The sequence below is a fragment of the Lepidochelys kempii genome, chromosome 3 (assembly GCF_965140265.1).
Source record: "Lepidochelys kempii isolate rLepKem1 chromosome 3, rLepKem1.hap2, whole genome shotgun sequence".
Taxonomy (NCBI): Eukaryota; Metazoa; Chordata; order Testudines; family Cheloniidae; genus Lepidochelys; species Lepidochelys kempii.
In genome coordinates this window covers 146540020-146552693 of record NC_133258.1, presented here as the reverse complement: position 1 = coordinate 146552693, position 12674 = coordinate 146540020, and the positions used below count along the sequence as shown (strand labels likewise).

The window sequence follows — 12674 nt, the reverse complement described above, 5'->3', positions numbered from 1 at the left end:
AACGGGACACTGCAAGACTGAGATTCCTAGGGTTGTGTCTGGGACCGGAGATATTGGCTAGTGTCATTCGGTTGCACAATCCAAGCAGCACCTGGCTAAAAGTGCTCACTCATGTGCTGGGAGCAGCTTACATGCTAGTGCCTGTGCGTAAACAGCCTGATAGTGAGGGTTCTCACAGCGGAGCAAGGTAAGGTTGGCTCCCAGAGTTGAGGATTGGAGTGACATAACAGATCACCAGTCCAAACAACACCAGGGGAACTTCACAGTACTTAACTTTTAAAAATATTTAATACGGTTCATGTGACAAAAACAAATGCTGCCAATTAAAATACATTACTTTAGGGGGGATGCAAACAAGAAAAACCTATAAAGATCTGCCTTAATTAAGTTCATGTTTTAACTAAAAGATATATTCATTACTCCCTTATCAGCTTAGTCTTTTCTCACAATGCTAGCACCAGGGCCCAAAAAATTTAGACACTTACACCATGTTTGCACTAGGAATGTTTTTGGAAAGTTTCCCGACTCTCACAAGCATCATTTTGGCTCCACTAGTGTTATCATTGAGATCCCCAGAACTGACAGCCCTCTGGCTACCCACACCAGATTAAGCACAAGGTTCTAAACAACAAACAGAGAAATTGTCCTGAGTCCTGATTTCACAGGACAGCTGCTTGAGAACAGCAGCGAGGCACTGCAGCTGTCCACCTATTGAATATAAACCAGCATAATCTTGGCAACCACAAATGCGAGACACTACTTATTTTAAGTAAAAGGTTAGCAGATCGATTCTGCAGAACTGGAAGGTTTGCATCACTTTACCAATGGAATAATGCCTCCTCCTTGCTTGCGTGTAAGTAGGCAAGTAGATTTTTCAAGGCCAGCCAAAGAACTGTTTAAAATCTTTATCATTTCAGAATGACATTTAATTGAAAACCAAAGACACGACATAAAATTAGTCTCTAGAATAGCTAATTTATTTTAGTTTATAAGATTTAAGGGCACTCACCTGAAATGCCTTTCATGTAAGTTACCCAAAAAAAAAAAAAAAAGCCAGCAACTAAAGAATAGCAGCTAATGCCCTGACCCAGCAAACTCATCACACTCACAAATCTCAATCTGCATCAAAAGCCCTCTCTCTCTCAAAGCTCTAGGCCAGCAATCTCCAACCTTTTTAAGCAGAAGATCACTTTTTGAATTTAAGTGCAACCCAGGACCTACCTCAAAGAAAATGTAGAAAAATAGTAATCACACAAACCCAAACACCTTTGACTCACCCCTGCCAGGTCCCTTCCCCCGAGGCCACACCTCTGCCACTCCCCTTCTCCGAGGCCCTTCCCCACTCACTCTCCCCCACCCTCACTCACTTTCACCGGGCTGGGACAGGGGTTTAGGGTGCGAAAGGGGGTGTGGGCTCTGGGCTGGGGACCAACGGGTTCGAAGTGTGTGAGGGGCTCAGGGGGTTGGGATGCAGAAGGGGGTTCAGGGTGCAAGTTCTGGGAGGGAGTTCGAGTGCAGGAAGAGGCTCAGGGCTGGGGCAGGAAGTTGGGGTGCAGGAGGGGGTGCAGGGTGCTGGCTCCGGGAGGGGTCTCCGGCTCAGGCAGCAGGTTGGGGTGCAGGCTCTGGGAGGGGGCTGGGGTACAGGAGAGGGTGTGACCTCTGGGAGCGGTTTGGGATGCAGACTCCATCTGGTCACCGCTTACCTCAGGCAGCTCTGTGTTGGCAGAGGCGCAGCAGGGCTAAGGCAGCCTCCCTGCCTGCCCTGGCCCCGTGCTGCTCCTGGAAGTGGCTGGCATGTCCGGCAGCGGCTCTGGGGGTGGGAGGGTGCAGGTGGCTTCGCACACTGCCCCTGGAAGCAGGCACCACCCCCGCAGCTCCCCTTGGCCACATTCCCCTTCCCAGCCAATGGGAGCTGCGGGGACAGTGCCCCCCCCCCCCCCGGGGCTGCAGGAACATGCTGGCTGCTTCTGGGAGCAGCATGGGGCCAGGGCAGGCAAGGAGCCTGCCTTAGCCCTGCTGTGCCACCAGATTGTTATCGGCTGATCTCCTGGTTAGGCTGCAGGAGGGTTGGCAAACCTAGACAGACTGAGATAGACTGTCAGAGCTCCATGATCGATCTACCGGTTGGTGACCATTGATCTAGGCCAAGATTTTCAAAAATGGGTGCCTGAAGTTAGATAGGTTTCAGAGTAACAGCCGTGTTAGTCTGTATTCGCAAAAAGAAAAGGAGTATTTGTGGCACCTTAGAGACTAACCAATTTATTTGAGCATAAGCTTTGCTCAAGGGACCCAGAACTGTAAGCCACTGTGTTACCCTCTGCCTGAGGAAGAATGAGCTTTACTGGGGCTTAAACGGTGTATCAGGTGCCTGCCACACTGCTCTGTGAGCCTCACCAGCCAACTCCTCAAGACTCTGCAAGTCTCAACATTGCCATATTGGACATTCATAAAAATTATTAAATTCACTACCCCCAAAGAGACAGTATATACCCCAGCCTGTTAGGTTACCTGAGGAGACTCTCTTTAGTTCAATAGAACAGAATGGAGATGGTTTATAGTAAAATAAAGAACAGAGATTTAAGTGATACAAAGCAAGAGAAAGACAGGTACAATTATAAACAAAAGAAAACAAGACACCTTTTTAGTGACAAACTTAATTTTAGCAAGTTACAATCTTTGCCTAATAAGTTCACTTTTACCTAGTCCTTATTTAGGTACCTGAATAACAGAGCTGGGCAAATAGCTGACTTTTCAGTTTTCTGGCAGTTCAGGGAGGAAGAAATAAAAAAACCAAAAGAATTTGGTGCAGGTTGAACTGAATTTGAAAACTGGGAAAAATGTCAGCGAAACAAAAAAACAGTTTTGGGTGAAACAAAACATGTTGTTCAATCCAAAACACTGAGTTCCAATCAGTTTGAAAGGGATAGCTTTATAAAACAGGAGGAGGAGAAGTTATCAGATCGAGAGGAATTGAACCCGAGTCTCCCACATCCCGACTGAGTGCCCTAAGCAATGGGCTAAAGTTATAAGATGGGAGTCTCCTTCTCCCCCACATTTTGCAAATGGCATCTAAGTCCCAAAAAATGTTTGGCCGAAAATATTTGGAGAATTCATGTCAAATTTGTGAATAGTTTCAAGGCAACTGAAACTGCATTTTTCAACAAATAGTGTATTTGTGCAAATTTTTTTGCCAAGCTCTACTAGATAGGCTTAATTTTCAAAAGTGCTGAGCACTCAGAACTTTCCAGGGCTCAGCAGTTCTAAAAAAAAAAAAAAATCAAGTCATATCTTGAGTAGCTCTGGATCCACAGTGCTAAGCTACTTCTGACCTGTCCAATGCACATAACACAGTCACTACCCCACAGTATATGTGGTGTCCAGGAAACTGATCAAGACTGCACAAACTCTACCCTACCTGGAGTCTACTGGATAGAAATTCATCTAGTTATATTCTCTTTTTCGCTGATTTTCAAATTACTTATCTGCCTTACTTCAGATATATCCGCCATAAACGCTTATAAAATTATTTTTCTTGGTCTTTGTTGTTGATGCTGCAAAGCATAAATTATTACTATAAAATCATTAATATTTAAGGCTATGTCTACACTGGTGACTCTACATGTGTCCAGGCATGAGGTTGTGTCATTCCCCCCGCTCCGCACACTGTCCATGTCGAACCCATGAAGTGCATGTCACAAGACGAGTAGATTCCAAGCTAGCTAGCTCACTTAAAGGGTGTTGGAAAGAGCATGGGTGAGCTGTGGCTTGGCCCAGTACCTAGGCCATTTTGCAGTGTGGATGTGGGAATGGGTGGGTACTAAGGCTCAGATTTCAATAATCCTCCACTGCCATTCCCACAATGCACTGTACCCATTTCTTCCTGACCCGAATGAATAAAGTTCACGCTCTCCCTGTAATGCAGCTGTAGCAGCATGTTGCACATCTCACCAGCGTTCTGTTGCAGTTCACTACTACAAGAAAACATGACAACAGCTTAGCAAATAGCTAGTTGGCCCAAGAGCATATCAGAGCTTTAATAAATACCTGGATGGAGTACAGCAGTCAGCAAAATTTTGGGTGGAGCAGCAGTAACATTCACCTGTAAGGGCAAATTTCCAGCAAGCTGGAGGAACTGTGCAATCTCCTTATTGCTATTTAGTGTGGGGAGTGAAAGAAGCACCTGAAGTACTTGTACAGAAAGGCCTAGGACTTCAACAGACAGTTTGGGAAAGCCCCTGCCACATTTCTGTTCTATGAGGAACTCGACTATATGATTGCAAGGTTTCCCCGTACTGATCATACAGTGGCTCACCTTGTGCTGCTGAACCCTTCCATTCTCATCATTCAATGGGACAGTGACCTGGGTGCAGCTAGAAATATCAAGGATAACCCTGAAGACCCAGAAAGCAGCCAGGAAGGAGGAGGATCAGGCTGCAGAAGTCCTTACGGAGGATCCTGAAGATGGACTGGTGCCTCGGCAAGATGCAGAACCCCAGGCTGGTAAGTTAATAATGCAAGCCACTCCTTCCCTCCAAAATATTCCCCCCTTTTTGTAGTGCAAAGTTTGCACTTTTAAAAACAAGGACATTTGAAATGATGTGCAATTATTTTTCTTCCCTCAATAACATACCAAGCATTGCTCTGTGTGTTACTGGGTGCAAGGAATAATGCTGAAGCCATGCCATTGTCATGGCTCATCTCCATACCACCTCGTCCACCTTTCCCCCCTCCAACCAGCCTCTGCTATTCTCAACCCCAAAATGGACCTACTGGGGGAAAAAATTCTTAAACATTAAGTTTACTGTTTTCCAAAGAGGGAGTGTGGGTTAAGGTGCACACCACATTCCATAGAAACTTGGGAAGGTAAAAATCAGCATGCTTCTGTGTCTGTCTCTTTCCTGACCACCTGGCAGACAGGGAATGTTGTGGGAAAGCATGGAGTGGGAAGTATGGTCTCAAGGGAGGAAACAGAAGAATTCATCATACGCTTGCATTTGGCTGAGAGAGAGGTTTCTGGTGCAGGGACCAAGGTAACTAAATGAAGTCTCTCTCACTGAATTTCCTTTTCTTTGCTAGAATGTCAGGCCAGGCCTATCTACAGGATACAAGCAGCCTTCTGAGGCCACACAGAGCAAAGGGGGTGGGTGGTCTGGTCTGGGGGAGAACACAGCACAGTCCACCATCGCTTTAAAGCTGTTTAGGAAAGAGATATCTAGTAGAGTTGCGGGTCCTGTGAAACTTAGTAAAGTTGCATATGTAAATAGTAGTATTTAATAGGGACTTTCAAAACCCAATTAGACACAAAAAGACTGCTGCAATGCCCTGCAGCAGCTGCAAACTGAACCATAAAACCATTGTGGAAATCTTGTAACTATGGGCTCCCCCACACAGTTCCAAGTTGCACATACAAACTCAAAAGCAATGCAAAGCAACAATGGCTGTAACTGTTGCCAGAAACAGACCCACACCCAGATGTAAACACATCAGAGCAAAGTTGTTAAAATGGGTTACATATGATATGGATGGCAAGAAGCACATGCACAGTGAAAAAGGAATGCATCACACCACTGTCTTAAGTGCCCCCAGAACAAATTGCATCCCAAACTGTAAACGCAGTTGAAGTAATCTGTAATGATGGGTTTCACACAGATATACAATGGTATAAGCACAGATTAAAACCTTCAGCAAGTGATAATCAGATGAACACAAAACCTTTAAGAACTTTTGCACCACACTCTGAACTTGGGATGTGCCATCATGCATGGTTAAAGGAATAAAGGAAGTATTGCTTCACACTATGTACAGTCAACTTGTGGAACTCTTTGCCAGAGGATGTTGTGAACGCCAAGATTATAACAGGGTTCAAAAAAGAACTAGATAAGTTCAGGGAGGATAGGTCTATCAGTGGCTATTAGCCAGGACGGGCACGGATACAAGATCATGCTCCGAAGTGTCCCTAGCCTCTGTTTGCCAGAAGCTGGAAATGGGCAACAGGGGATGGATCACTTGATGATTACCTGTTCTGTTCATTCCCTCTGAAGGACCTGGCATTGGCCACTGTCAGAAGACAGGATACTAGGCTAGCTGGACCATTTGTCTGACCCAGTATGACTGTTCTTATGCTAAAGCAGCTTCACAGGAAGGCTGTAAAGGTAGCCCCTAGCAGCAGCAAAAGGTCCATGTCGTCCTCTGTCTCCCTGCACTGCCAGGATGTATGCACATATGGCATCCCTATTTTGTCTTGCATGCCTGGACCCAGCATCAGTATGCACATGTGTAGGATCCTGCTGACTGTAGAGAGTTTGCAAACCAGAAGCATCCTGAGTTCACTTGATGCAGAAATATGTGCCTTTAGCCTCGTAACTGTTGTGCAGTGTGAAGCAGCCCACACTGGCATCCAGGCTGATTCATAGACAGCACCAACGAGCCTTCAGCCTACCAAATGCTCACTCCATGACCATCCTGCAGCTACAGCGTGTGAAACTGAATTTCTTTTTCTCCAGGGCTCCTGATGTCAGGGTACAGTTTCATGAATCATAGCAGGAGTGGGTTTTGGGGGAACCCCACATACAACAAGTAGCACAGATACCTATCATTTCTGGGGAATAAAGTCCCTGTTTCCCCCTTAAAGTACAAGAGAGATCTCAGCACCCTGGCATCATGAAACTTTACTGCGTTTCCCACAGGTTAGTACTCATGAACCTACCTCTGTACTACACCAAGCCTTGTATAATGATGGAATAACCACCTTTGTGGTTCACATATTCACTTGTTCCTTGTGGCAAACAAATGGACTTGTGAGTGCCATTGATGGCCCTAATGCAGTTTGGGGACCCCATCCTTTTAAAACTAACTACTATTTCAGGAGCATTTCTTATGGCAACCACCAATGGGTAAACCACAGTGTTAATCACCTCACAAACCTCCACAACCACAAACCCAACAGTGAACTTTCCTACTCCAACAGACCTGTAGCTGTCTGGGATGACCAACTTCCACAGGGAAACAACAACCTGCTTCAGTACCAATATGGCTTCCCTCAATCCAGTGTCCTGGTGCTGGAGAATGGTGCAAGATTCTTACATAGCTCCATGAAGACCTTTTCCTCATGTGGAAGCTCTGGAGCCACTGCTGCTGCTCTCAAGCCTGCAGGATAACGCGATCCCACCACACCATGCTATTTCTCCTGCACCAGAAATGATGGTACACCAAAGGCAATAGCAGCATTCAGCATATCTGTCCACTGTGCGAAAAATGAATTATTCTTGCACGCGTCGGTCTTTGATTTTGGCAAAAAGTGATGCTGAAATGCCATCCAGCATCTTGCCAAGCACCTACTCCACTACATAAACAATTTGTCCTGCAATAAGGAATAGGAGCAGCTCATCCAAGAGATCCATGACTACAACCCAGTTTTGCAGAAACAGAAGTGAGGGCAACATGATCCAGAAGTGTCATCGGCATGTGTGTGAAGGCAAGGCACAAATGTGTTCCACATATGGGTCCAAGGAGGACTGAAACATAGTACCTACAACACACCAAAAACTGGTTCCTACAGTGTCTGTGCGATTCCAAGAACCCTGGCATATAGTCCCTGAAATAGTAGCACTAAACTTGTGTGCCCAGAGCAGCACTGTGGATGCACATGGGTACACAGCATTATATGAATGTCTAGCAGAGCAAATGTAGACTTTTGGGGTGGGTTTGGCTGGCTCGAGCCTGCATCAACACAACCCATACTAGAGTATGCACACCAGTGCAGACATAACCTTAGTGTGCCCCAATCATAGCATCCTATTTTTAGTATTGCTCTAAAATCTTATTTTTAAGAATTTCTAAGGCAACACACACATGCTGACTACTCAAAATCACTGTATGACAAAATACTCCACGTTACAGGTTTTGTTTTTCCTGCTACCTTGATTCTTTGAGTAAGAGTTTCAGACAAGCAAGGACACTTTAAAAATAAAGTAAAATACTTTGTACTCTCCAGCAAAGTCATCATAGAAATGTTCAGCCAAACAAATGATAAACTACAGTCTCAAGTGCAACTGAATAACTGCTGGCATATAGACTGATGTTGAACCTGTCTCCCTCTCACTGATTACTCATCTATACAACTCTCTTGTATTCAGAGCAACAATCACTGCAGAGTATTACTAACAGGGTCATTTGCAGTCTCTATAATAATGAAAAAGCTTTTGGAATCCCTCCACCTTCCCCTTCCTAACCTGAACAACAAACGTCAGCAGCCACCTGTCTGACATTTAGTTAATTTTGTACAGAGTTTTTAAGAAGCAGCTATCTATCCAGTCTCGGAGTTTTGAAGATTAAAAAAAAAAGCAAAACGCCACTCCTTTATAACTAAGTACCAACATTTTCATCTAATCTAGTCCACCCCTCACCCCCAGCAGCAAATCAGCAAAACTCTCTCACAATTCAACACCTTTGCAATTCTCCCCTTTGAAGAAGGGGGGGAGAGGAGGAGACTGGCTTTGCAGCACACCTTGAGGGTCAGATTTTATAGGATTTTTTTTAAGCAATAGGTTGATTAGGTTTAGGGTTTTTTCTGAAGTGCTCAATTACCATATTGATCAGTACAACATCTGATTTTTACCTTAAAAATACAGTTTGCCAAAATGAATATACATTTGCTAATTAGGACATTAGCAGCTCAAATTAGACTGGCTTATCTCCATGTCAGTTAATGTCCAAGATTTCCTTGGCCTGTATGTCTGCATGTCAACTAATTTAATTTCATGTGCTGATAGTAAAGGTGTCCTAGAATTCCTTTCTTCTGAAAAGTGTGATTACACAGCAAGTTTCCCAGTGTTATAGATTAAAGACATTTGGTCAATTAGATATCTAAATTACTGAAATGAAATGGTTTATAGTCCATAAATGAAGTTTTCCCACACTCCTACAATAAAACTGTGTGGAAGTTTGTTTAAAGCTCTCAAACAGAGAAAGACAAACACTATAGAATTTAGTGGATGGATCCAATGCTGGAGCCGCCCAATGGCAGTGGAGATCACTCACCAATTCACAGGATTGGGCCCAATATAATTGTATGTTCAATCTCACCATTGTATTTTAAAAGTTTTTGCTATTCATATGGTAATTTTGCAAGGGCCCCAAACTACTATTTGGTATTCTGACATCACTGTCATGCCTTGATCCTACAGCTGGTTCAAACCCCAAGAAATAACCTTTCATTACCAGAAAACGAGTTCATCCTGTAAAATAGTGAATTTTAAATTCCTTATACCTTTTTTGGCAAGGACAAAATCTATACATGCCAGTGCATGTCTAAGTGGGAGAGAAAAATGTCTTTACCACTGTTGAAAATATCTTAGGCTTCCACAGTTACAGCAAAAAATCTTCAGCTAACAAACAAACTCAATGTCTTAAAAACCAATGGTATTTTATTTATGTTTAGTTCCAACACTATTAGTCTGCTTCGCTCAGCATCAATATTCACTTCAAAATTCAATTTAAAAATAATACCCTCCTTTTGCAATGTAACCCAGCATGTCTTTGGAATTGAACACCATGTACCGAACATTTCTGGTTCAGGTTAATAAGATACTCTGTGAGAAGGAGCAGTAGAAAATTGCTCAGTGTCTCTCACAAAGTTGTACAAAACCAGAAGAATTCACATTTCAAACTCAAATGAGCTTTGTTAAAAGACAGGCATAATGCCTGCAAATCAATTTGTGACATGTTAACAGTAGCATACCACTGAAACACTTTTTTTTGTTTCCAAGCAGATAGAATGTAATCAGGATTACAGAGCTTTAACCAACAGAGCACACACCAACAAGAGAGAATTGTTAGATCAACATAAATTTAAGAAGTGCCTTTCTACTCTCTGCAGCTACAAAAACACCTGACAGGCACCATGCTGCAAACCGTGACACATCTTCAAAACTCTTCTGACAAGTGAATGGTATTATATGTGAACATAATCAAATAATTTGAAACTTACCTTGTTCTATACAACTCTGGGCAAGAGCAAAGAGCTCAGGCGATCGCTCCTCTAGTAACTGCTGGTGAATATTCACATATCGCAAAGTCCACCAAGGCAATGTCTAAAAGGGGGAATAAGGATATTTTAAATGAATGATAAATACAACTGATTTTCTTTTATAAACAGATTTTAAAAATATAATTTCAAAAACACAAATACAGTCGCTTTATAAAAATTCAATACCAAATCTGATCTATTTGAGATTAGATTAAGGTAGGAAGTTTCCTAAAGTGTAGATTCAAATTATATCAAGGCTGAATAAATCTTGAAAGAGTCAAAAGAAATAAATTAACAACAAAACCTTACTATATAGATGGGTGCTCAGTCACTTAACAGTTAATATTTTTTCCCCTCTTGTATTCCCCTCAGATGATGGCTTCAATCAACAATGCTCCTTTCCAAACATCCCATCCTTTCTTCTGAAAAGGGGAGTGCTAAAAGTCTGAAGCTGTCTCACAAATAAGACAATTACTGTATCTTTATGACAGATTTCTAGTTCAATACAAATGCCGCACAGCTTTCCGATATAAAATGGAGAAAAGGTGTCACCCAACAAAAAGGGAGAATTCAATTAGTTGTGATTTGAATTCCCTACAGCCTTGCCTCACTTTCTCCTTGCTATTTTAAGGGTTGTAGTTTAAAATTTCAACCATTTGTCTCTTCGGATGCAGCTCTGCACTGAGGGGTTGAAGACTGGTAGTGAAGGTTTTTCTTCTTCTACACGTTAGAATTTAAAGTACACCTTATCAAGATATCAATTCCTTGACTCAAGGAACATGCACATCGCTCAACATATGTAAAGGAACTGTCAGATTCAGACATTTTAGGATCTCATATTAAGATCTGTCTTCGTGTCTGGTTTAAGTTTTCCCCAAGAATGTGCTCACCACAACCTTCATGTGGGGAGAGAGAATATTTTTGTCTTGGTCTTCATGAACAAGGTCAGCTCCCAGACTACTGCACTGGGCAGCACAGCATGAGGAGGAGGTGACCAGCCCTCCGTGGGGAAAGAAGTGGTTCGGGACTATTTAGAAAAGCTGAACGAGCACAGGCTCATAGGGCCAGATGTACTGTATCCGAGGGTGCTAAAGGAGTTGGTGGATGTGATTACAGAGCCATTGGCCATTATCTTTGAAAACTCATGGTGACTGGGGGAGGTCCCAGATGACTCAAAAAAGGCTAATGTAGTGCCCATCTTTAAAAAAGGGAAGGAGGAGGATCTGGGGAACTACAGGCCAGTCAACCTCACCTCAGTCCCTAGAAAAATTATGGAGCAGGTCCTCAAGGAATCAATTTTGAAGCACTTGGAGGAGAGGAAAGTGATCAGGAACAGTCAGCATGGGCAAGTCATGCCTGACTAACCTAATTTCCTTCTATGCCTAACTATCCCTATTTTATGGGTATCCCCATAAGATTCCCATAAGGGTATCTTATGGATATCCCTATCTTATGCCTTCTATCCCTAATTGCCTTCTATGCCATCCACTGGCTCTGTGGATGAGGGGAAAGCAGTGGACGACAAGCCCCTGGCTCCAGGGAAGGACACACTGCTGCCGAACAGTTCCTGGCCAGGGATGGCTCACACACACACCTGACTGGTGAGTAGGGCCAGTGACACTGGATCCTTGCAGACACAAGGTGTAGGAAAGACCGGAGGAGTCCTGGCCTGGCAGAGCAGAAACCCCCCCCGGCAGAACTGCAATGATTTGTCATCATCATCCCTGGCCGCAGAGGAGGCCACCCCTCTGCTGAATGGCTCCTTTTCCAGCAGGAGCCATTCAGCAATGGAGTGGCTTCCCTCATAGCCAGAATCTTGTCCTCCTCCTCATGGCCCGAGCTAGGAAGGAGTGTGTGTGGGGGGGTCTGCTCTCCCAGGACCCCAGCCTTCCTCTTATCTTGTGCAAGGATTGGGTATCACTGGTCACAATGCACTGCAGCCTCCCTCGCACCTTGTGCCCCAGTGTTTTGGGCCTTTTGGCTGCACAGGGAGCCCACTGCAGCCCCACTGTCAACACTGCCTTAACTCCAACCCTACCCCCCACCCCAACTGAAAAAAATGAAAATACTTACAAATAGAATTTTTTTTAAGTGGATAAAAATGGTTAAAATTAGAAAAAAATAAAAATCAAATTCTGCCAAGCTTATCTATATGTTACATATATTGAAGAATTCTGAAGTCGGAGGCTAGGATCCCTACAGGAGCAGAATTAAGGTTGCTGACTGTGGTGTGCAATAGTGGTAAGGTGTGTCTGTGGGTGGAGGATTAGAGTGTACATATTGATTGTGGCTTAACTTTTAAATTTCCTTGTGTTTGTGATTTGGAGTCAGGTATGTATGTTGTGTGCATAGCATCTTTTTTTAAAAATAAAACTGAGGGTTTTATACACACACAAACATACCACATACATACAAATTCAATTATGGTTTACCATTTATGTAGGGCAGGAAGCAGTTCTCTCTCTCTGAGCTATCCAACTCTCACTGACTTCAACAGAGGCCTTTCCATTGACTTTAATAGAAGCTGGATGAGGCTTTAGGAGCTTTTTGGAAGCTACAGTAAGGAAGCATGAATGGCTTTCTTTATAATAAAAAATATCTGACAATGATGAAGTGTTTGCTTTTGAAACCTAATTGAGGAAAACAA

General features: G+C 43.5%; 1 protein-coding gene across 2 annotated transcripts in view; it reads right to left on the bottom strand.

The window, feature by feature from the left end:
* TTC27 (tetratricopeptide repeat domain 27) overlaps nucleotides 1-12674 on the bottom strand; it is a 185134-nt gene that overhangs the window by 144909 nt on the left and 27551 nt on the right. For both annotated transcript variants that reach the window (XM_073338420.1, XM_073338421.1), the window contains exon 5: nucleotides 9989-10091. In XM_073338420.1, coding sequence (XP_073194521.1) covers nucleotides 9989-10091 — 103 coding nt within the window. The remainder of the gene's footprint in view (nucleotides 1-9988; nucleotides 10092-12674) is intronic.